Source organism: Monodon monoceros, unplaced genomic scaffold (genome assembly GCF_005190385.1).
Source record: "Monodon monoceros isolate NGI ecotype Baffin Bay Population unplaced genomic scaffold, NGI_Narwhal_1 Super_Scaffold_13, whole genome shotgun sequence".
NCBI classification, from domain to species: Eukaryota; Metazoa; Chordata; class Mammalia; order Artiodactyla; family Monodontidae; genus Monodon; species Monodon monoceros.
Genome location: NW_021703769.1, coordinates 74476530 through 74502756, shown reverse-complemented (window position 1 = coordinate 74502756; position 26227 = coordinate 74476530). Strand labels below are relative to the sequence as shown.

The window sequence follows — 26227 nt, the reverse complement described above, 5'->3', positions numbered from 1 at the left end:
TAAACATAGCAGATATCTGTCGAACATTTGTCGAACATTTGTCATCGGTTAGGCATAGTGTGCGAGGTTCTGAGACTGGAATTAGTGGCTACGTGTACTTGCTTCGATCTCACCTTGTCCTCTAAACACTTCCTCACCACATCTTCATTGCCTTGGGAGACCTGCCTCTTCAGTGGCAGAGAGTAAACCATCTGCAGTGGAAGCAGCTAGAAGTTAGACCAGAAGCTACTCATTTGCCTTGTAGGATTATTATTTTTGATATATTCTTGCCCCAAAGATAAGGCCCTTCTCCTTTTCTGGGGCTTCTTGCTATTTGCTGTGATCCTTCCTGTGTGCCAGCAGTGCCTGCTTATTTGGGTTTCTTGGTTTCTTGCTTCTATCCGCATTTCTAGCTTGCTTCACTCACTCTATGTTAGAGACAGCTTGAGATATTATTAAATCACTATTGTGGTTTATAGATTTGGATATTTTAGTTGTATTATTTATTTAGCAAGCATAATTTGACCATCTATTACTTGCCTGGCTCTGTAAGTGAAGCACTGGGGTTACTGATACTTAGTACCGACCTTATTCTTTCAAAGAATCATGCTACCAGCTGCCTCAGGGCTTTTGCACAAGCTGTTCTCTCTGCCCAGACTTTCAGATCTAGGTCAAATGGCAGTCATCTCCTCAGCAACAACCCCCTCCTCTGGACTAGACCATTTCCCTCAGTTTTAGCACCCTGTTAGCTTTCCTTTAGAGCAGTTAGTTCAGTTTGCAATTATATATTTGTGTGATTTGATTAGTATCTGTCCCCTAAATTCTAAGTTCCATGATGTGGGGATTTTTCTCCCATACAATTGTTTTCCCAGCGCCTGCAGGGCAGTGCTAAGTTTGTACTTGGAATATACTGGGTGCACAAAAAACATTTGTTGAGTGAGTGGAGACCTGAGAACAGTGCTTTGCATTACAGAATAGTCTCCCTGAACTGGCAGCCACTGGGAAGGGTTCTTGAACTAGAAAAGGGAGGGGAGTAGAAGGGTGGGCTTTTGAGGCCAAGGCAAAGCAGATGTAAAGGTCCAAGGTCCCCAATAATGGCCGTGGCTGAATTGGGAAAGACATCAAGGAGCACCGTGTGTGTCAAGTCGGAAGTGCTGAGGTATTAGGAAGAGGTAGAATAGATAGATAACTGCTCCAAGAATACTGGCTATGAAGGAGAGGAAAGAGAGAGTGGTATTTTGAGAATGAGAAATGGATGAAGGGGAATGTTTGTTTTTGTTTTTACTTTATTTTTTATTTTATTTAAAAAATACATTATTTTATTTTGGGCTGCATCGGGTCTTAGTTGCGGCAAGCGGCATCTTTCATTGCAGCACGCATGCTCAGTAGTTGCGGTGTGTGGGCTCCAGAGCGCATGGGCTCTGTAGTTGCAGCACGTGGGCTCTCTAGTTGTGGCATGCGGGCTCAGTAGTTGCGGTGCGTGGGCTTAGTTGCCCCACGGCACGTGGGATCTTAGTTCCCCGACCAGGGGTCAAACCCGTGTCCCCTGTGTTGGAAGGCAGATTCTTAACCACTGGACTGCTAGGGGAGTCCCTGGTTTTACTTTATTTTTATATGTGTGTTTAGGACCACAGAAGCTGAGAAATTGTGTGCAGATGAGGCTCCAGGAAGGAACATTTTCAGTGTAAAGAGGAACATATCTATTCATTAACAAATGATTGAGTGCCAAATCATTTTAATGTTATTGCTTAATGTGTACATTTCTCAGGGTTCTAAGGACTTTCACACATATTGTATCAGGTCATATCTGAGTCCATTTTGCATATGGGCTCAGAGTTGCAGTGACTTACTCCAAGTTTCATAATGAATAATGTCAGCGTCAGAGCTCAAACCCAGGTCTTTTGGTATCTCAGGATGTCCTGACCTGCCTCAAGGCACAGAACTCACCTATGTCATGTGGCCTGAAATGCTTGCCTGTAGTTCCTACAGGTGCTGCTCCCTATTCCAGAACATCCATGATCCTTCTCCCACCCTCCCCCATCCCCCAGCCACACACAGGAATAAATGAAAAGTTGCTGTTGATCTTGGTGATAATATGGTTGTTACATTTTGCAAAGAAGATGAGAATTAAGGATGCTCAGAGGAACTTGTGGTAAAAATATAATGCATTAAGGAAACATTTTAATCATGTGAATTGACAGTTTCTTTCTTGCTGGCTCACATCCACCTGGCCCTGGCATGCTCAGTCTTGTGCTGATTTTTTTGAATTGCGCATGCACTTAGTGCTCCTTTTCTGAAACGTAATTGATGTACCATCTTGGGAAGTGAGTGTATTAAGCCTCCTCAGGGAGTAGCATGTGCTGGACCTAGTGCAGAGCCAGATGGAAAGCTACTATCCCAGGCGGCAGTGAAAGCACTTTTAATGGACAGATACTTTGTGCTTTGTTGAGCTTTTTTTTCCCCAACAACAATAGAAAGGATATATTTGTGGCATTAAGGAGTCAGAAAAATTGAGAGCCGTGTTTCTTAGTTTTAGGTAGTCTCATACCGCACTTTCTTGCCTTTATTTACTCCCTCCCTTCTAGAAACCCCATTTAGCCTCTGTTTTGGGTGTGACGCTAACCACCTATGTAACCACCACTTTCCTTTCCTTCTCTTTTTTTCTACAGAAAGATGTAGCACTTAAGCCTCAGGAACGCGTGGAGAAACGCCAGACCCCTCTGACCAAGAAGAAACGGGAAGCACTTACCAACGGCTTGTCCTTTCACTCCAAGAAGAGCAGACTCAGCCACCCACACCACTACAGCTCAGACCGGGAAAATGACCGCAATCTCTGCCAGCACCTCGGGAAGAGAAAGAAAATGCCGAAGGGACTCAGACAGGTGAGGAAGCTTAGGGTTTGTTCATTCCTGTGGCTGCTCTTCCTCAGGTGCCTGCTTCTCTGTGATTCTTCCTAACAGGTGGAGAAGATATTATCCTTGCTGGGTGCCGGAGGGCTGCCCTGCAGAGCTGTGTGTTTGCTTCTAAAAGAATATACCAAACCAAGCTCTTTGTTTTTATCACAGTTTGAAACTTTAGCACAGTACCCTTTCAGTCACATGTGCTCCGTGTAACAAAGCCTGTTGCTGGCGCTACTGGCGTTGAGGGCAGACTAACGGAAGTCTTGGTGATGGTCCAGGTAGACTGGCTTGCAGGGACAGATCCTCTGAGGTAAAACAAAGGAAACAGGCAGATTTGTTCAAATACACTGTGTATCTCAAGGTTCTGAGGTGCTAAAAATGGTTATCTGCATGCAGGCAGTACCCTGCATAAGGTTTATATTTTCCAGGGAAGCCCAAATACTGTGGCATGTGGGAGAGCACTGGAAGTAATGAGTTTGCCTTTTGGTTCTTCAGGTGTCCTCCACAGCCTATAATTCAGGACTGTCTTTTTGATCTGCTGATTGTATGAAAGTCTGGTAGTGGGGCTTACTGGGCTGTTTAATAATTAGGTTTCAATGATCCACAAGAAAATACAGCTCTTGGCATTTGGGGAGCCTTTCTGCCTGTGGAAATCCCCATGTGAGATAGATTAATAATGAGAAATGAAGCTGTTTATAGCAGTTTTTCAGCACAAATCCGGAGGCTTTAGCACCTGCTGAGTTACCTGTGTCCTGGGTGTGTTTTGTTTGTTTTTGGAGGGACCTCTGGGTGGGATTGACTATCACTTGAAGGAAGCAGAGGAAGGGAGTGTGGTTCACAGAGCAGGTGCTGCTAATTAGAAGCTGAACAGGCAATTCCTAGTTTGCAGATGTTTCTCTGCAGAGGGAAGAGATCTAGGATCAGACAAAACTGGTTCTAAAACCTCACAGATCATTAGAATCATATCATGAGCCTTATTAAACACATACTCTAGCTCTACCCTAGAACCTGATGAGCTAGAATCACTAGGGGTTTAGGCACAGAAGTTTGTCATCTCAAATTTCCTATTTGATAATGGTCAAGCCAGTTTGGAAATTTTTCTTACAAAGAATCAAGAATATATTTTTGGTGATGAATTTCAGTTAAAAGATTTGAAAGATCAAAGTCCTTAATAAGATTTAGTGGGCAGTTTGGTGTCAGAGTGGAACTTGATGGGTAAACTTCTGAGAAAATACCTACAGTGATGGATTTCAGCATGGACTCAGGAGGATCTCAGGGAAGTATCCCCAGCTCTGACACACATGGCGGTTTTTCTTTGTCCTGAAATGAAATGCCAGGTTAGAGTTATAATGGTTATTATTAACATTTATCTGATGCACAGCACGGTACAGTCGTTCAGTGAGGGAGTTTGTGTAGTATAATCTACAATTTTTACAACAACCCTGGTTAGTAGATGGTATTATGGTTACTTTACAGATGGGAAAACTGGGGCTTAAAGTGACTTGTCTGAGGCCACTTAATATTGAGGTACAGAGCTAGGGTTTAGACCCAGATTTCTCTGCCTTTCTCTGTTTTCCCTGTATATTCTGCTTCCCTTGTTTGAGATAAGGACTCCAAGTCGTGGGATGCAGGGAGTCTACAAGTATTTTTAGAAACTACGTGAGTTGGTTTGGTTGGAGGGAGTGATTGTGGTCATATAAATGGCCTATGAAAGCTCAAGAAGAAAACAGGATAAACTATCAAGTACAGAGAGCAGAGAAAGAGCTCGGAAAGTTGAAGGCAACCACATTTGGATGAAGATTTAAAAAAAAAAAACTTTTTGTTTTTTTTTTTGACAGAGAGTGGGGTGAGGGAGGAAGGGCTGGGCTCTATAGAAGATAGTTTTCCTGTGGTATTTGTGACTTCCAACTCATGCCTCTCCATGTGAGATATGTAGCAAATGGAGAGAGCTTGCAGTGTAACCACTGCCTCTCCAACAGGGTGGGAGGAGGGCTTCTTATCCTTTCAGACAAGAAATCAATTTAATTCTGAGCTTACACACAGCTGTGGTTCCTCATCCTTGACTCTCTTACTCCCATACTTGATCTGACTTTTCTGTTCTCTGTCTTCGAAATCCTTCTTTCTACTCTGTCCTCTAGTGAAAGAGTTTATGATCTTACAAGGCAAGGACTTGTATGTCTCAAATTCGAGTAGCTTTTTGGTCTTAATTATCCATCTTCTGGTACTAATGATGTTTGAAATCAGAGCTATCCTTATTTCAGGGAAAATATTTGAAAAGCAATTAGTTTGACTTACTTTTTATGAATCATGGAGAAGGAAAGAATGAATCGTATCTTTGGCCTATGTAAGAGTTTTAAAAATAAGTGGTGTTTTCTTATCTTCAGTGTTGATGCCAGAGTATACTATCCAAGTGGTTTTTTTTTAGTAGGAAGGGAAACAGAAGTTGATAATTGAGGTAAAGCTGTAATACTTTCATTTATAGTATTCCTAGCATCATATGTGCTATTATGAAACCCTGAACAAATCACTGTCTGTTGCTGCCCATCTGTAAAATGAGAGATTTGGATTAGAAGGTTTCTCAGTTCCATGATTCTTTAAGTTTTTGAATAACACAGATATATAGTGTTGCTGAGGTCTGTAAAGGAAGACCATAGTAGGTCTGAAAGTATTTAGTTTTGGAGTCTGTAACTGGTTGCCTCTGTGAAGACATTAAAGGAGAGTGGAAAAAAAAAAGCTCCAGCTGAGCTTGCACCCATCCCGATGAAGCAGTATATTTTTCCCGTGCTCTTCTCCATTTCCATACTGTTAAAAGAAAGTGTTCTAGGTAGTAACCACCCCAATGGAACTTACTTGTTGGATTATGTTTTTAAGTATAAATACATACTGACTTAGAAGATGCTGAGCTGGCAACTGTCTTGTAAAATGGTTGCACTTTTTTATATGGCAAATTTGAATTTTCTTCTTAATTTCCAAAGGGGTTTTAAAAAATGAAGAAAGGAGTACAAAAGAGTACATGTCTTTCTGACCCCCTATGCTTATGTCTGTCTTACACAGAACTATTTGCCCATGATGTGAGTACTCAAACATTATATTAAAAAGTTTTGGCTCTCACTGATAAGGATATGGTAGGTTGTTTTTTGTTTTTTTTTTTTGTTTTTTCCTACTTTGACTTGGGAGCGGGAAAATCAAAACAGAGGTTGATAGGTCCTCTGCATAAGGATCTTTACTCTCTAACTGGGAAACTACTGAAGAGCATATTGGAGTCATGTGCTGCCAAACCTTCCAACCGACCGAGCCTTTACTTCCGCAGAAGGGTTTTGGGAAAACTTAACTCCTCTGAGGACTTTGAGTTTAGTTTTCTTTCAGTACGTCTAACTTCTAGACCACAGGGAATGCTTTAAAAATTTAGTACTTTGTAGTTGAAAACACTGAGCAGAGGGGTTTTAAAAATAGAAAAGAGATGAGGAAAAGTTGATAAGGGTTCAGAGAACTCTCAGATTGGGCTCTGAGTGGATATTCCTAAATCTTCATTTAGTCCATTAGTCTGTCCCGTCTTTCTCTAGTATGAACTGAACCAGAGGAAATAGGCTTAAGTGAGCTAGGAGGAATTTTTAGGTTATATGAACCCTTCTAACTAACAGACACAAGGATGGATCATCAAAATAAATTCCAGAGTCTCCCTTCTAATTGAATTTTAAGTGCCAAAAAGCCATTCATGTAAGGACAGAATTTCCCAGAGAGAGGCAACCTATTGAGATAGCTTCTAGCCATAGGAGAACACTATTTGGGAGGAAAATAAAGGAATTCGGGAATATTTCAGGAGCCTGGCAGTTAGACTCTAACCTTGTTGGTGAGAATGGCTTATGTGGGAATGCCTTACGTGGTTTAAAAATCTTTATACAAATTGATCTGGGTAGGTGTTGCTTGTAAGGAATGGAAATTTGCTCCTCTCTCTGAAAGCCTAGTATGGTGGAGTCAAACTTGGTGGAGGATTAATAGCTGACATTGTAGATATCAAAGATGTATGCTGATTTCTAGGAAGAGGAGGGATTGATCCCAGTGCCAAGTCTTTAGAATTAGAGCTCTTGTTTAAAGCTTTGTGTGGTGGCTGTGTCTGCTTTGTGTATTGGCATTGCATGTTCACCTTATTTGGAGTAAGTGGTTGTGTTGGTCAAGGGCCCAGGTGACTAAGCCACCAGCTGAGCTTGCACCCATCCTGATGAAGCAGTATATCTTGCCCGTGCTCTTCTCCTTTGAGAGCATTTACTACCAGAGGCGGATCCTTTATTTCAGTGGACTCACTCAGATTGTCGGAAGGCTTCTTGGTGACATTTGTTACTAGTAGAAATTAACTTGTGAAGGAGGATTTATAATGGAAAACTTTGATTAAGCAGACCCAGTTCAAGTCACATTGCGGAAGACCTTCTAATTAGTTCTGGGTGGAAATCTAGGCTGAAATCACACAGGTATTCATCCAGTTTGACGCTAGAGCCTACAGGTTTCTGGAAATCAGAGCATTTGAAACACTAATGTAATTAGGTGTTATACTTTAGTAATGAAAAGGCATGCACTTTGCTAGGTGCTCTTTCATAAATACATTTGTTATAATGGTTAAATGACTGAAGGTATATTGAGCTGGTATCAAGAAATGTGAGCTGCAGTTAAATCGTTTTTACTTCATACTTCAGAGTTTCAAGTTTAATGTGTTAATTGGGATTTCATTTGCTTTTAAAAAAGTGTGTAACCATGAGAAGGTTACAAATTGAGGTATTAAAGAAAATTCTTTATTTTTCCTGCTGATGCATTTAAGTTGCACACTACTTCTCTCCCTTTGCCAAAACGACAGAAATAAGAATAAAAACATATAAGGAAAGACTGGGAGCAGGAGTGGGGAAGGAGACGGGCTTATAATTACTCTTGGAATCTTGATTGACTTGAAATAAGGATAAGATGCCACTTTTTAACATCTGGTTTTTGAGAAACCTCCAACCCAGGCTGATCTCTTTTCAGAATTAGTTGTGTATTATATTGGAGGTATTTGTTTGGTATTTGGAAACCTGTGACTATTATAACAACAGATTATGTGAAGGTTTTTGGTGTTTTCTTCCCCCCCTTGGGCTTTAGAAGCAGTGAGTTTATTTTTTGAGTTATAGAATTTTTGTTTTGCGTCTTTTTTTTTTTTAAATTAATTAATTAATTTATTTTTGGCTGTGTTAGGTCTTCGTTTCTGTACGTGGGCCTTCTTTAGTTGCGGCGAGCGGGGGCCACCCTTCATTGCAGCGCGCAGGCCTCTCACTGTCACGGCCTCTCTTGTTGCGGAGCACAGGCTCCAGACGTGCAGGCTCAGTAGTTGTGGCTCACGGGCCTAGTTGCTCCACGGCATGTGGGATCCTCCCAGACCAGGGCTCGAACCCGTGTCCCCTGCATTGGCAGGCAGACTCTCAACCACTGCGCCACCAGGGAAGCCCCTATTTTGTGTCTTTTGACCCCGTACATTGTTGTCTGGGATATATTCTATTGGCCCTGCATGTTGATAAGAGTGAGCATAAATATCACCTGACTTCTGTGAGACAGATGTTTGAAGTGAGGTGGCCAGTAATACATTTTATCCCAAGTGATGTATATAACTCTTAATTAAAATTTAGTAAAAATTGACCAAAAAGAGGACATAGCACGTTGACTACCACCTCATAAAATAAAACCCATAGAGAGAAAATAGGCTGAATTGGAAAAGGAGCTGCAATTAAAAGAATGGGCAGTAACTCAGCTCCAAGGATCCTGAGACCTCTAGAAATTGTTTAACAAATCAGTGACATTCACTAATCCCAAAGTAGGAATTTGTTATACATATGTGTGTGTGGAGTTTTATTAAGGGCCATTTAAATATACTAAATATACTATGTATTCTTAGAGGAGTAAGATGGGCAGTGACAGAAATCATTCTCAACTCTACCTACTGTAAATTCCTACAATACTGGTGATTGAAGGGTGAGGCAGCATGTTTTTCTCTTTACAAGATTTAGACACTACACTTCGGATACTTGATGAAGGTAGACAGACTCCCTTTATTTATATTAAAACTGCATTCTGTGTTAATTTAATGGTAGCTTTTCCCTCTTCTGAAGATACAGTGTTGTCTGCATGTGGCCAGATCTTAGCTACAGAACGTGAAATAAGCCTCCATGTTTTCTGCATTCTAATCTCCACTTACAGCAGTCCCATCTCCACACAAGTCTGTACATGACAGGTAATGAGTGGGAGGTGGGAGTGGGTAGGTGGCTGTGTGGTTTGCAGTGGTGTCAGTTGGGGAGCTGAACAGATGGTTGTGATAGCCACGTGTTGCGAGATTCCCGTGGGAGTTGATGGTGGTGACAGGCGACTCACAACGTGCTATTTACAGTTTGGGTTTACAGTCTTTCAGTGACATCTGAATGCTCTTTAGCAACTGCTTTCATTACTGCCTTTCGAGGAGCTGCTAATTGAAAATGAAATTGTGGGTGGGCTTTAAGGCAGGCCCAGGCAACTCTGTGTGGTAAATGTTACTTGAGAACTGTTGGATATTTTAAGGCCCAATTTGTAATTCTTCTTCCAAGGAGGAAAAGCTAAAGGTGCGTCTGAAGATTCGGTATGTGCACATAGGCAGAGCCGAATGCCTCATCCTGCCCAGAGAGCCAAATGTGGACTCACTGGGCTGGAAAACAAGCCATCTGCCCAGGGCTCACCTTTGTATGGTTTCCTTTAAATGTGTCTAACCATGTAAGGTTCTTATTTTAAACCTGCTAACACCTTGTAATTGCCATGGTTTTTTTTTTGTAGGACAGCATCCTTCTTTCTTCCTCTGCTGTTTGTATAGTTACTGTGCAGGAGAAAATGATGATCGGATCTCTTGAACTTTGAGATATTATATTCAAGGTCTTGCATACAACTTTTCTTCCTGTAAACCTTTTCCTATCGTACAATTCTGTCGAAGGCGGTTGGGGCCTCCAAGAACGATGAGGGCAGAGGAGGATGGAGGATTGGATTGGACTTTGTGGATGATGTTCTTGATTCTCGTACGGCTGCCTCCAGCTGCGGGATTGTCATTTGTACCTCATCTTCAGAGTTTGTTAGCTAAAGCATCAGTAGCATTTCTGAAATGGTAGCTTTTGTAAGTGTTTACATGTTGAATTGTTTTATTGCCCATACTCAAAATAGCTTTGCACGGAGAAATCTTGTGCTGAACAAGGAATGACCTCCCTCTTGGAAGTGCTGTTAGCTTTCTTTTTAATTAAATATGAAGATAGATACAACATTACTGCATTCTTTTTAGCTTTCCCTTGAACATTTCAGTGAATACTGTGAGACAAAACCATACTGAATTATATGCTTTGTTTGAGTAGGGCCGATATTTGCTTTTAGAGTCCCTGAGGGGCTGAGGGGACCTTGATGACACACCTCTTGCTGTACTTAACCCTCAGTCCCATTAGACCTGCTTTGCCACAGGAACCCAACTGTTTTAATGTGCTTGAGTTACTGCTGGGTCCTAATGATGTTTAAAAGACCCTAATTGGGTATTCTAAATGAATTCTGGAGCATTTTGTCTCTTGATGCAAGCCGTGATGATTTTGTACTAAGCAATATAACAGAGTTCTTTCGGGAGCTCAGGGTCTTTTCACACCTAGAGGTGTGTGTCCTTATTCTAGCGCTCACAAACACACACACAGGAGCAGAAACCAAAATGGCTCACAAACTCGGGCCAGGTCCTGTCCGGGCCTGCCTGGTGTCTTTCAGGAGGCCCGACAAGCTCTGCCACGGGGCCTGCAGAAACACTTGACCTGCATTCATTGATCACAGTTCTGCAGAAGCTGCCACTTCTCCTGTGCCTCTGCCTACAGTGATGCTGTTATTGCTGGTCATTCTGTGACCACTGTGCACCTGCGATTGCTCAAGAAGCACTCACGTCACTACATGTCTTGAAATCATGTAGTGCAAGGCTGGACGGTTCTAATTGCTAGTAATGGTTCTGAGTGGCTGAGATTGGCTGTGATTAGATTGAGAAGCAATTAGCTGTGTTTTATGGGTGGGAACATACAGAATAATGTTTCTCAAAGGGTGGTCTTCAGACCACCTATGTCAGAACAACCCTGGGGCTTTTATTAACATGCAGATTTCCAGACAGCACCTCTGACTGGTGGAGCCACAGTCCCTGGGATGGGGGTCACAGTGTGACACCAAGTTCCTTAAGCAACTCCAGTGCACGTGCTGCAAGAATCATACTTTTAGTAAACTGAATCGTGGTTTTTTTTTTTTTTAGAAAAGAGAAAGGGAACATTACTGTGCTATTTGCAAAACTTGTAACAAATCTTAAAGTTTTTAAACCATATCCTGTTTGAAATAATTTTATCAATACTAGGACTATATTCTCATTCTGTATATTTACTAATTGAGTTCTTTTTCAAAATATTATTGGAAAAAAAAAAAGAAATGTTTCTTCCGAATACTATGGACATTACATTATAAAAAATGTTTTCAAAATGGCTGCTTTTTGGTAGCTTACTAGAATGTAGCCTCAGTAGAATAATTATGTTGTATTCTTCTCTCTTATACCCACAAGCTCCCTCAAAGAACACAGCTTTTTATACATCTGGTAACTGGAGTTTATTCATTACTCTTTCTTTTAGTTTCCTTGTTTTTTGGCTACACCACGCAGCATGCAGGATCTTAGTTCCCTGACCAGGGATCAGACCTGTGCCCCCTGCAGTGGAAGCGCGTAGTCTTAACCACTGGACTGCCAGGGATGTCCCTTTTAGGTTCCTCTTATTGCTTTCTTCTTTCAGCACCACAGTGGTATTTCGCTCTTAAGGTTTATAAATTTTATGAATCCTCCGTATTATAAAAATTGGTGGTATTCGGTGGCAGTATTGGGGGGCAGGTGTGAATTAAATCTGAAAATACTGCCTAGGTATCAGTTGAGCCTAAAGACCATTAACTGTTTTCTTCATTAGTAAGAAAGTTTCAATATAATAAAATTTTATACTTGAATTTCTGGTTTGGGTTCCACAAATTCAAAAGGAAATATTTTCCTTCTAAAACCAGACAAAACAAAAGCCCTCAGAAGAAATTTTGTTTACGTAGCAAAATGTAGATTTAGGATTTAACAATTGCCTGAGGTGTGTCAACAGTGGGTAGCATTTGTTTTTAATGCATTGCTATGAGACCAGAAATACTGTTCCCCTGGAGATGAGTGCAAAATGATCTCCTGAACAGTTGCTAATGAAATTATCACACTGTATGAATAAGACTGTTGATAACAACTTCTGATGTAAAAAAATACTGTCATCAAATTTCTCTAAGAAATAATGAGGGGATGATGGGAAAAGCCCCTGCCTCTCAGGTGAAATATAAAGCTGGGTAATGGGCCCAGCTCACATTGCTAGAAGGCTGAATGGTACTTTCTGAAACTTAAGCAGCCCACTTGCATAATTTATCATCACCTGCCTCCTACCTCCTCGTATTAAAACTCTAAATTTATATTTCTCAAATGAATATGGCAGTGGGGAGGATTAGGGCGAGGCATTCGGGGGCTGTGATTATGTAGCTGTGTGTGAAGGGGGATATATTGGGATCATGTAGGGAGTCTATGCCAGCTGTCCCCTTGGTTCTCTAGGTAGAGTGAGGAGACAACTTGACATACCAGAATACTGAGAGAGAAGGATATGGAGTTTAAAAAGCCTTTCCCTGATGATTCTGACCCTGCTCTTTTCTGCCTCCTCTTAAACCTGATGGCCCATCTTTCTTCTTCCTTTTCTATCTTGGAGCTTGTCTTCAGGCTAGACTTTCAGCTTTTGGGCTTTCATCTCACTCTCTCCTTCCGTTCACATTCTCTTGCTTGCTTCTCCACCCAGTCAGGATTGCATGGGAAGCCACTTAGATCTGCTCTTCAAGTTACAAAATGCCTTTGCCACCTGGTTCCTTGCTCCCTTGACCATGCTGGTCCTTTCCCCTCAACATTTATACTGACCATCTTACCTGGATTCTTAGCATAGTTCAGCATTGTTTTGCTCATTGCTGTTTATTCTCTTGTTCAAAAAGTTTCAGTGACCCTCCACAGCCAGTGAAATAAAATCAAAGCCCCCTTAGTGTAGGACCTCCTGGATCCCAAGTTTGCTTCAAATGCCTTTGCAGCCTTGTCTCCCTCTTTCTGCTCTCCGCAAACACCAAACCGTTGCTGCAGTTGCTTCCTCCACACTGCTAAGCCTGTGCTTATGCTGTTCCCTTCATTTGGGATGGCCTTCTTCAATAGTCCTATTTATCTTTCAATGACTACTTCAAATCTACTTCTTCCTTGAAGCTTTTGTCATCTTTTCTCTCCGAATTTCTCTCCGCACTTTCTTCAGAACTCCCATGATCCTCTGTTTATAACTAGGGTGACCCCAGAGTTTATCACCTCATGTAGGACACTTCTGAGAGTGAAAGGAGGCACTATGAATAATTACCTTGGAACAATAAGCATAAATCAGGACTTCCTGGAAAACTAGGATTACACGGTCACTGTCTTTATAATTCACTTTTGACCTTTTTCATTTTGTACCCGGTTTTAGAGTTGGTGGAATACACATCCTTATCCCCACCTAAAGTCAAGCTTCCTGAGGACGTTACTCTGTGACACAACAAGGGGCCCAGGCTTGTGCTGCATGTAGGAAGTAAAACCCTTGAAACCCGTTTCAAGGCTATCCCTGCCTGGAAAACCTGAGATACCTTTCGTGTTTCCCGTTTCTGTTGTCGAGCCCTTGCAATCCATTCTTCATACAACCACCAGCGTGAGCTTTTAAAAATATGCATTTGATCATATTATTCCCAGATGTGAATCCGCTCAGTGTCTTCAAATTAAAATTCAGATTCCTATGGGCTCTAGTGCCTGGCTCTCCAGCACTCTTTCTTCAGCTTCATGTCTTGCTCACTGGGTCCTGTCCCTCTGTCCTTCCTTAATTTCCCCCAACATGTCAAGCTCTCTTCCGCCTCAGGTACTTACACATGTTCTCTCCACCCGAAGGGCTCTTCCCACTGCTCTTTGCATCATGGGCTCCTTCTCGTCTTTTAGGCTTGAGCTGAAATGTGAACTTCTCGAAGAGGCTTTTCTTGACCATAATGTTCACTCCAGGGTCTCCCTTTAGTCCCTTCCCCTTTGCACCCACCTTTTTAGTTTCCTAACACTTAGCACAATTTATAATTACAGACTTTTCCATTCTGTATCCTTCTTTCTGCCCCTTCTGCTAGACTCCAGGCTCTGCTGAGGCAAAGTACCATAGCCATTTTCTCCACCATAGTGTTTCTAGCACATTGCCTGGCACATAGAAGGTGCTTCATAAATTAAGGTTGAATGATTGGAGGTTGGAATAATAATTATTTTTGCAATTGATGACATTGCTAATTGCACACTCTTGTTGCATTCCAACGTTAATTGCTTACAGCAGAAAAAAAAGCCAATACAGTATGACCTTTGTTTTCCCTCTCTGGGGATATGAATGTAAAATGAGATACTGATGATCAGCAGATACACACCAGGCAAAGATTTAATCCAAGAAGTCACTGCCCTTCTGGTGGATGGCGTCTGCTGTTCTCCCATGGAATGTATCAGCAGTCTGTCGTCCCAGTGTCCTGCCCATCAGTATGGTGAAATTGCTACTGCAGCCAAGAAAAGCTGGCCCAGGGAAACTGCAGCATTCCATTTTTCAGAGATCATCCGAAAGAGACTAGACAAACAGCAGAGACAGAGGGGATGGTGGGTGGGAGTGAGGTGGAATTTACTGAGTCTTCTTTTACATGCAAATATTTTGTGTGGGGTTCTCCTTTTTTACCATAAAAGTACAAACTATTTTTAGTATCAAAGCATGAATAGCATGTCTTTGCACTGTAAAATTATTGTCCCACATGCCCTGTGTCTAAAATATTTTGACTTTAGAAAACAGTTTTGTGTCATTTCCTTGTTAATTGGCCTAATTAATCCATTCTCCCCATAGCCGCTCTTTCAGCAAACATTGACTGAGCATTCTTCGTGTGCAAACCTTATATAAGATACTCTGACATAACGGAAGGGATGTATAGCCATGATAACTCTGCGCTTGATGCGTTCACAGCTTAGTAGATCCATCCTGACCTCATGGAGAGCTCTCAATGTAAGTGAGGCTGAGACTGGTGTGTTAAGTGTAATTCAAAGGGAGACACGGCTGAGCATCTCTTAGAGAATGAATACCTTCAGACACATGTACTAAAGTCCTTTTCGTTTCTTTCCTGCCATGCCATTCCCCTCTGCCTTTTTAAGAAACTCATGAGAATAATGCTCTATCCTACTGAAGACATCAGTAACTGTTAGAAACAGCGCTGTGTTGTTTATCAGTTCTCTTGGGTTCTTAGTTTTACAAATAAAGGCTTTGGCATTCTCACACTTTTACTTCAGGTGCAGTTTACTAGGAATTACCTGGCCCAGTAATTTTATTAAAATCTTAATGGCTTGCCAGTGTTTCCAGAAGCTGCCATTGTTTTTGACATGGACCAGAAAAATAGGTGGTCCTATTCTAGATTATTTCTAAAAATAATCTAAATTATTCTAGAAAAATATTTTCTAGAAGTGGTTTTGCTGTGTTTATAAGCCCAGTTGTAACTTCTTACTCTTGGAACTCTTGGTATGGGAAAGTCATGTTTCTGTCAAAAGATGGAGCTTTTTATGCTAATCTGCGCAAAACAGAAACTCTCTCTCATTTTCTGTCATTTCTGTTTACTGGAGGTAGACAGTTATTTTCAATGCAGGCAGAACCTCAAAAATTCTTAAATATTTAAAAGGAATATTTGTATAGGTATTTAAGTCTCAAATTTATAGGGAGAATACTGATGGGAGATTGTACAATTAGTGATCCCAGGAGTAGATTATGGAGCAGTTACAAATTTACTAGCAAGCTATTTTTTCGTCTAGAAGATAATTTGTAAATTGCTTTTTTTTGTTTTGTTTTTGGAACACTAGCTTTCTTAGAAAGTGTTAGAAATGGTGGGTTTCCTGGTGAATTTCTCAAAAAACTATTCTATAAAGTTCACTCCCCCTCTCACACTACTTGCTTTCCCTTGGCGTCCATTCATTAAATATTTATTGACCATATACTCCTGTAGGCAGACATAATTTTAGCTGCACATAGCAAACAAAATGACAAAAGTCTCTGCCTTGGCGGAAGTTACATTCTGGTGGTTTCAGTCTTTTTAGCTGCAAATTCCATTTAAATGTCCAACCCAGACCTTTCTTCTCAGCTTCCAGTTTCATAAATTAAGGTGCTTATCACTTTTTTTTTCCCAACCTGGATCATTCATAAGCATTTCAAATTCAGCATTTTTCACATTGAACTCTACAATAGTTGTCCTAGGTTTGCTCTTCCTCTTCAATTTCCTCACTTAGTTAATGTGCACAGCGTCTGCTAAACATCCAAGCCATAAATCTTCTTCTGCTAGAAACCTGGAAGTCATACTCTTTTTCCCTTCACTCCTCATATCCGCACATCCTCTAGATTTATGTCCTATGTATTTCTCATCAGTCCCTCTCCATTTACCACTTTCTACCCTGCCTGCCAGTGCATTGGTTCAGGTCCTCCTTCTCTTGGCTATATTAATAGCTTCTTTCCTGGCTTCTCAGCCTCTAATCTCACCATTCTTCAGTCTGTCCTCCAAATTCCTTCTAATGTAATCGTGACAACATACAAATTAAATCATGTTACTTGCTTGAAGAGTCTTCATTGACTTGACTTGACTTACAGGCTAAACTAAAACTTCTTTGTATAAGTGTAGAACTGCACACATTTTTATGCCTTTAGGAATTCCCCCATCTTGCTCTTGGTGTGCTTCTTGACCCCAGTAGGTACCCTTATCACATCAGCCTTATCTATTTCCTAAAATGTCTTCTACCCCCCTCTCCCCCCACAAATCGGAGTTCACTTTGCCTTAGTGAGTATGATGTGAGTTACATGTGAGAAGAGCAGTCCTACTAAGTCAGAGATGGATGATTCCACTTGTTAGAATAACATATTTTGAAAGGACATATTTTTAACTGAGAAATTTTTCAATTAGGTAGAATTTAATATGGTGCAGGAGAAGTAAAATGAAAAAAATTTAGAGGACCATGGGAACAGATTTTAAGGGGAATAGTCCAAAAGCATTAAAAAGACAAACTTTTTTTCATGGTGGTGATTGCTGGGCACTTACATTGGGGTAGCAGTTGGGGATGACTGAAGACTTTTGTTAATGGAAGTGTTTTTCGGGCTTAGGAGTTATAAGTCAAGGACTGCCTTTACTGAGAACTCTTTGGGGGTTTTTCATCTCTAGAAGAGGAGACTGTGCTTCTCTGTGAGTGAATTCTTTAGGGGTTCAAACCAAGGAACACGAGACTTGATCTGAACCTTTTTATTCTTTTAAGTTAATGTTGAAATGAAAACTTTTATAGATACAAGGGCATTTCTGTTACGAATCAGGTGTATAAACTTGGTGAGGATTTAAAAATGTGATCTGTGTTGGCTTATTTTTAAATAAGGTATCTGAAAAAGTGACCACAAATATGCTAAAAGGTTTATTTGAAGTAAACACAGTATTATAGCTCCCCTGGTATAATTATTCCATATTCTGTCTTGGTGAGTCAAGGCACAAAGCAAGGATAATCACAGTGTTTGTAGAAAACAGCCCTTCGAGCTGGGCTCCTATGATTTTAACTTTGGCTCTTTTACTTGCTCCAGCTTCCACTTTCTTTTTCTGTAAAGCTTTGGTAGAAATGCTATTTTTTTTAAGGCAGCTTATTGTCTTTATTATTTCTACCAAAGATTCTAGATCAGCATAGTTTTTAAGGCATTTTTATGTCATAGATGAACTGTTGTAGCAGAATGAAGCAGTCATTTTAGAAAGCTGTGTTTTTCTACCCATTTCCACATTCCTTTTAAAAGGCTACTCTTGGAGGTAGAAATAAAACTGTTGATGAAAAGAGTGAGATAAGGAACAACTTCTCTCTTACACTCCTATGGTGGGGTCCTTCACTATTCTTGTGCGTGTCAACCTAATACATCTTCTTTCCTTGACAACCAGTAAGAGACAACGTGTAAAATTGATTGGACTGTGATTCAGAGTGGGAAACAACCAAAAAGTGTATCAGAACACTTCTACGTTAGAGAGGCCCCTTCTACACTTTTCCTTTGTTGGTTTAGGCAATGTGAAATATTGTGTTGATATGTAGGTAATTGAGGACAGATTGTGGCTATTGATATAAGAAATGCTCTTTAGGTTTTTCTTTCAACAATTTAGGGGATCTTCATTCAGGGCAGTGAAATTATTTCTCCTAGACGTTACATGCAGGCAGCTGGAAGAAGAGGAAGTTGTCTTCACATTGTCTTATGGCCGTGACTTTCAACTCACTTACCAAGATATTTTAAGCACTATAGCTAATTAGAAGGAAAGAGAGCAGTTTTGTTGTGAACATATTCAGTGAAGAATAGGATGTCAGTGTTTGCTGTTGTATTGTTCAGGCTGTATGAATACTTTATCGGAGAAAGTACCTGGAAATCAGGAGTCTTGGGTTACAGGTTCTGTCTTGCTGTTGACACGTTGTCCATCCTTCACTGAGTTATTGACTGTCTTTGACACTCAGTTTTTGTGATTGAACAGTAATGCAAACGGTGTATACTTCTAACACTGGGAACCTCTAATATGTGTGAAGTTATAAGTGCTGGAATACTTAAAATTTCCTTTTCCTTTAAAGTGTTAATAAGCAGATTTTAAAAATCATGAATTACCTGGACTTTGGTAGTATTAACATAGTTTAGATGAACCTGCACTTAAATATGTACTAAGTACAAAGAACGACACCTAAGAGTTTCTGCTTTGCAGTAATGACTCACTTTGGTTAAAATTATGATGTGCATATGGTTATTAGACTACTATAGATCCCAGTGGGTACATTAGATTGAAAATCCGTAAACGGAATGGGCTCATGCATACTGTTTTTAGCAGATGATAAAAGCCTTTTGCTGAGAAGAGATTAATATGAAATGGTAAGACATCTTTGTTTAGGGGCCATACCTGTTGGCAGCTATCTGAGAATTGTAATTTTAGATCTTTCAAATTGAAATCATGGAAATCTGTTTCTTGTGGAATAATTCATAGTGAAGTAATGCAGTGAAATTATTTCTGAATTTTACTTTTTTAACCATTAATCCATATTCTTGGACACATCAGGTTTTAGTTTAGTTTTTTTAATTTTGCAGAAAGTAAATTTTGGGGCACATGTATTGATTCTTCTGGTTTAGAAAATTCTTCCCTGTACCTCATTTATATAGAGTGAATGAAATTTGTAGGAAACAGTGTCACCTCACTGGGACTGCTCAACAGTCATTTGGCTGAAGTGGTCATTGTATTGGGTTTCCTTTCCTGCTCTTTTGCAAATGAGCTCTCTTCCTTCAGGAAATGGTTTATGTGCATTCCACATGTCCCAAACCCTGTTGTTATCATAGAGACATGAGAGGAATATAAGAGATGGATCTCTATTTTCCAGGGCTTCATCCTTGGGTTACCTAATTACTTTGAAACAGTTTAAAGTAAATAAACTGTGAAAAACACTCTTTGAAAAGTTGTTGAATGATAGACATGCTCTTAGTTTCTCACTAATCTCTCTTGTGGTTTTTCTACTGCCATGTATTTTTCTTGGGAGAGTTTTCTTACAGCTGTATTTGTGATCTTGGGCTAGGATTTATGAGCTGCCACCATTAAGGTCTCCCTCTGGCTTTGTCATCAGAGATGGAGGGTTGTGTGTGGTTTGTTTTCTTATTGTTAATATGTGAGAATTTTTCCTAATAAAAATAAATGCATAAATGTTTTTCTTGACATTGTGTTTTTAGGATTGACTTATTAAGAGAAATGTGTCAATTGTGAAAATTTCTTCCTGAGATTAAAGGCAAAATTTCTAAAGTAGTATGCATTGTGGTTGTCTGAAGAAATGTGTATCTTCTGATTTTAGCATTAGACTTGGGATTTTTTCTTAATTTAATTGTTATAACTAGGGCCAGTAGAAAAGTTAAATGAAACAAAAAACATTGTGGTGGGAAGTAGAAGGAGGAAATTTAGGACATGTAAGAAAATCTTTTTGGATCTTCCTGATGGTTGTTAAGATTAGTAAATATTGACAACCCCAAGGATTTTTGAGTGGCACTCTGCAGGCTGCCCTGCATTTGTAGAATTCAAGCACATCAAACTGCATCATCTTTGGTTTTTTGACCTTCTGCACTTAGTCTGTGAAAAGCTTGGATCTCTGACTAAGCCAGACTTGTGGTTAAATATAAACTATTACCAACTAGCTCTCTCCTCTTTGGGCTTCTAGAGAGATTCAGTGGGGCAGTTCAAATCTGTTTGCATTATTAATTCAGCTAGCATAAGCTAACCCTTTATTTCACTGTCCTTAAGAAATATGTATTTTAATTTGGGGACACAGGTAGAACGAATTGACCTAACTGTTAACTCAGGCTTCTCCAAGACTTTAGAAATTATCTATTTAACCTGTGCCTCTTTCTTAGCACTTTTAATATACAGGCCCTGATATGCAATATTGACATATACAATAAGCATTAATGTGGGAACAAAACGGCATTTCATGCTCTTACATAACCCATAACTGTTTCACTTCTCAGACTGATTTTTGGTTGTGGCCCGCTCAGAAACTCCCAATTTAATTAAGACTGTCATGTTATGTGCCAGAAAAAGTGCTTCTCTCCTTACAGATTTCACCACTTTTTAATGAAGACCATTTACCTGTAGACAGGATATGTTATATTAGGATACGATCTGGGTTAACCCTGGGCTTATGGAAAAGGGTATCGGCAGCATCGGTGGCAGTATTATCTCTCAGTTGATTTTGTACCCTGTTTTCAATATTTTCTATATATTCCGTTCCCTCAGGTGTTGGTTTCTTATTCTTGTATTAAAGGGAAACCAATGTTGATGTTGTTTCCCTGAGGATTTATATAATAAGCAAAAAAGAAATGAGAGAAGTGAATTTTTATTTTACATGTTTGAAAGTGCTTAACCAGTTGTTAGACTGTCAGTTACTATAGGATGGTAGACACTGGGCCTGTACTAAGTGTTTGCCTGAATCAAATCTATGAATAGTTAGCCAAGCCACCTCCCCTCCCTGCCTTTCCTATTTTTTTAAAGCAGTATAATTGACATAAACTAGACAGTAAATGTTCCATTTTGAGTTAATTTATGTATATGATGAGCGGTATAGATAAAACCAATTTCATTTGTATATGGACATACAGTTTTTCCAGTCATTTTGAAAAAGCTATCCATTCTCCACTGCATTGCCTTTTTCACCTTTGTATAAAAAAATCTGTTATCCATATTGTGTGGATTTATTTCTGTACTGTCTATTGTGTTCCATTGATCTATTTGCCTTTTTGCCAATACTGTAGCTTTATAATAAGTTCTGAAATCAAGTAGTGTTAGGCCTCCAACTTTGTTCTTCTTTTTCAAAGTTGTGGCTTTTCTAGGTCCTTAGTATTTGCATACGAATTTTAGAGTCAGCTTGTTAGCTTCTACAAAGCTTGGATGTATGTTGAGATTATGTTGATGCTATAGAATTATTTGGGGAGAATTAACAATTTAAAAATAGTAGAGTTTCTAACTCTTGAATAATGTATATTATCTCTGTTTATTTAGGCCTTATTTAATTTCTCTTAGCAATATTTTATAGTTTTCAGTATACAAGTCTTTCACATCTTTTGTCAGATTTATTCCTAAGTATTTCATATTTTTGGTGTAATAAATTATATTGTCTTAAAAATTTAATTTCCATTTGTTCATTGTTAGAACTATATAGAAACATGTTGACTTTTCTATATTCATCCTGCAACCTTGCTAAATGACTTTAGTAGTTTTTGTAGATTCTATCTGATTTTCTACACAGAGGGTCATATTTTTAGTGAATAGATACAGTTTGTTTGTTTGTTTGTTTTAATTCCTAGCCTGGATGTCTTTTTTTCTTTCCTAAGTTCACTGGCTGGAACCTCCAACATCATGTTTAATAGAAGTGGTAAGAGCACACATCCCTGCCTTGTCCCTGATTTTAGGAGAGCAAAGTAGCTAGTCTTTCACCAATGAAGTCTGATGTTCGCTGTATGTTTTTTATAGATGTCCATTATTAGGTTGAAAATGTTTTGTTATATTCTTAGTTTATAAGATGTTTTATCAGTAGAGTATGCTAGATTTTTATCAAATGCCTTTTCTGTGTCTATTAGGATGATCATGTGAATTTTTATTTTATTTTATTTTTTTAAAAAAACTTTTATTTTTTATTGGAGTATAGGTGGTTAACGATGTTGTGTTAGTTTCATGTGTACAGCAAAAAAGTGATTCATTTTATACATATACATGTAGCTATTCTTTTTCAAATTCTTTTCCCATTTAGGTTATTACATAATATTGAGCAGAGTTACCTGTGCTATACAGTAGATCCTTGTTGGTTATCCATTTTAACTACAGCAGATCATGTCAATTTTTTTGTTTTATTTTGTTAATATGGGGATTCACACTGATCTATTTTTGAATATTGAACCTTGTGTTTCTGGGTAAACCCCACTTGGTCACGATCTGTTACTTTTTAAATATATTGTTTGATTTGATTTGCTAACATTTTTTAAATGAATCTTTGCATTTATGTTTGAAAACAGAATTGACCTGTAGTTTTCTTGTGATGTCTTTGTCTGGTTTTGGTATCAGGGTGATGACCTCATGATGGATAAGGAAATATTCCCCCCTTTTCAATTTTTTGAAAGAGTTTATATAGAATTGTTATTATTTCTTCACTTTATTTTATTTTTTTAATAAACTTATTTATTTTTGGCTACGTTGGGTCTTCGTTGCCGCACACGGGCTTTCTCTAGTTGCGGAGAGCAAGGGCTATTCTTTGTTGCTGTGTGCGGGCTTCTTATTGCGGTGGCTTCTCTTGTTGCAGAGCACGGGCTCTAGGCTTGTGGGCTTCAGTAGTTGTGGCATGGGGGCTCAGCAGTTGTAGCGCATGGGCTTCATTGCTCCACGGCATACGGAATCTTCCTGGACCAGGGATTGAAACTGTATCCCCTGTATTGGCAGGCAGATTCTTAACCACTGTGCCACCAGGGAAGTCCCTATTTCTTCTTTAAATGTTAGGTAGAATTTATCGTTGAAGCCATCTGAGCCTGGAGTTTTCTTTTGATGGGAAGATTTTAAATTAAATATTCAATTTCTTTTCCAGAAATTGGACTATTCATGTTATTTATTTCTTCTTGAGTCAATTTTGGTAATTTTCGTCGTTTCAAGGAATTTTTCCATTTCATCTAAGTTGTTGAATTTATTGGCATAAATTTGTTTAATAATATTCTCTTATAATCCTAGTATCTGTAGAATCTGTAGTAGTTCTGTATCCCTTTTTGGTGCTCTGTCTCTCTCTCTCTCTGTCATTTATATCAGTATGACTGGGGACTTAACTAATTTATAGAACTTTTTAAAGAACGAGCTTTGGTTACATTGGTGTTTTCTGTTTGTTTGTTTTTCCTGTATTAGACTTCACTAATTTCCTCCTTTCTGCATACTTTGCATGTTTTTCTAGTTTTGTAAGGTTGAAGCTGAGGTCATTGGTTTAAGATCTTCCTTAGAAGATCTTAGAAAAATATGGACATTTAATGTTATAAATTTCCCTGTAAATACTACTTTAGCGGAACCCCATTAATTCTGATGTGTTGTGTTTTCATTTTCATTTAGTTCACAATACTTTCTAATTTCCTTTGTGATTACTTCTTTGATTCATGGTTTACTTAGAAGTGTATTATTTACTTTCTAAATATTGGGGGATTTTCAAGAGATCTTTCTGGCATTGATTACTAATTTAACTCTATTGTGATTAATAAAAAATTCTTTGTATGACTTAAATACTTAAAAAATCTTTGGGGGACTTCCCCGGTGGTGCAGTGGTTAAGAACCCGCCTGCCAGTGCAGGGGATACGGGTTCGATCTCTGATCCGGGAGGATCCCACATGCTGTGGAGCAACTAAACCTGTGCGCCACAGCTACTGAGCCCGTGTGCCACAACCACTGAAGCCCATGTGCCTAGAGCCTGTACTCTGCAACAAGAGAAGCCACCACAATGAGAAGCCCGCGCACTGTGACAAAGAATAGCCCCCACACCCCACAACTAGAGAAAGCCCTTGCGCAACAATGAAGACACAACGCAGCCAAAAATAAAAAAAAATAAAAAATCTTTTGACACTTGTTTTATGGCCCAGAATATGGCATATCTTTGTAGATGTTCCCTGTGCACTTGCAAATAATATAATTTCTTCTGTGGTTGGGTGGAGTGTTCTATAAATGTTAATCAGGTCAAGTTGGTTTATAGTGTTTTTCAGTTCAATTATAGCCTTGCTAATTTTTTGCCTACTTGTTCTATCTAGAGAAGTATGTTGAAATCTCTTACTACAATTGTGGTTTGGTCTCTTTCCCCTTATTCTATCACTTTTTCAAAGCTCCATTATTAGATACATAAACATTTAGGAATGTTATATTTCCTTGATTAGTCATTTTATTGTTATGAAATGACCATTTCTATCTCTGATTATAGTTTTTCCTCTCAGTCCTGCTTTGTCTGATGTTAATACATGCACACATACTCCAGTTTGCTTTTGAGTAGTGTTAGGAAGTTTTTGTTTGTTTGTTTGTTTACATTTAACATATTTGTATCTTTATATTTAAAGTGCATTTCTTGTAGACCACATGTCAAGGGACTTGCTTTTTAAATCCAATCTGATAATCTCTGGATTATCATTGGAATTTTCACCATTTTTCATTGGAATATTCACCATTTACATTTAATAAGGTTACTTATATGATCAGGATTGAGTCTATCATGTTACCATTACCATTTGTTTTCCATTTGTCATATCTTGTTTCCTTTTCTCTCTTTCCTTCTGTCTCTTGGATTAACAAGGTACTTTTTAAGATTATATTTTATTGGGACTTCCCTGGTGGTGCAGTGGTTAAGAATCTGCCTACCAATGCAGGGGACATGGGTTCGATCCCTGGTCCAGGAGGATCCCACATGCCGTGGAACAACTAAGCCCGTGAGCCACAACAACTGAGCCTGCGTGCCTACAGCCCGTGCTCTGCAGCAAGAGAAGCCACCACAATGAGAAGCCTGCACACCACAACGAAGAGTAGCCCCTGCTCGTCGCAACTAGAGAAGAACCACGCGCAGCAATGAAGACCCACCACAGCCAAAAATAAATAAATAAATAAAATAAAAAGATTACATTTTATTTCCTTTGTTGCTTTTTAGCTATATTTCTTCATTCCACTTTTTTTTAGCAGTTGTTTTAGGGTAAATATTACATATCTTCAGTCTGTCACAGTCTATCTTCAAGTGATATATCATTTCATGCTTAGTGTAAGAATGTTACAGTTTCTATTCCATTTACTTCCATATCCTCCTTTCCAGCCTTTATGCTGCTGGTGACATGAATTTTACTTTTACATATATTAAAAATTCTACAACACATTGCTATTATTTTTGTTTCAACAATGAGTTAACGTTTTAAAGAGGTTTAAATAACAAAAAAATCTTACATTTTTCCTCATGTGGCTACTGTTTCCAGTGTCCTTCTTTCCTTTGCATAGATCTGATTTATAGCTGAACATTCTCCTTTTGCCTGAAGGACTTCCTTTAACATTTCTTGCTGAGGGAGGTCTACTGGTAATGAAATCTTTCAGCTTTTATATGCCGGGAAACATCTCTATTTGCCTTTGTTTTTGAATTTTTTTTTTTCTCACTCTAGAATTTTAGGTGTGCAGTTTTTTATCTTTCAGTACCTTAAAGATGTTGCTCTACTATCTTTCATTGTTTGCCATGAGAAATTTAACGTCACTCTTAACTTATTTTCTCTTAGTGTAACATGTCTTTTGGGGTGTGCTTTTAACACTTTCTCTTTTTCCATGATTTTGAGCATTTGGTTATGTATGCCTTGGCATAGTATTCTTCACATTTCTTTTTCTTTAGATTTGTTGAGTTTCTTTGATCTGTGAATTCATAGTTTTCATCAAGTTTGAAAATTTGGGGCCATTATTCCTTCACGTTTCCTGCCCTCCTCCATTTTTGCCTATTCCCGTTACTGAGGTATTAGGTAGTTTGAAGTCTTCTCACAGTTTGCTGATGCTCTTTTCAGTTGTCTTCATTTTTCTTCCTCTTTGTGTTTCATTTTGGATAATAGCTAATGCTGTGCCTTTAAGTTTCCCTATTTTTCTTCTGCTGTGTCTAATCTGTTATTAATCCCATC

General features: G+C 39.1%; 1 protein-coding gene across 1 annotated transcript in view; it reads left to right on the top strand.

Moving 5' to 3' along the window:
- The window catches only part of AUTS2 (activator of transcription and developmental regulator AUTS2), a 1114904-nt gene that overhangs the window by 275321 nt on the left and 813356 nt on the right, over window positions 1-26227 (top strand). The window contains 1 exon segment of the mRNA XM_029220383.1: window positions 2649-2861. Within this exon segment, the coding sequence (XP_029076216.1) occupies window positions 2649-2861 (213 nt within the window).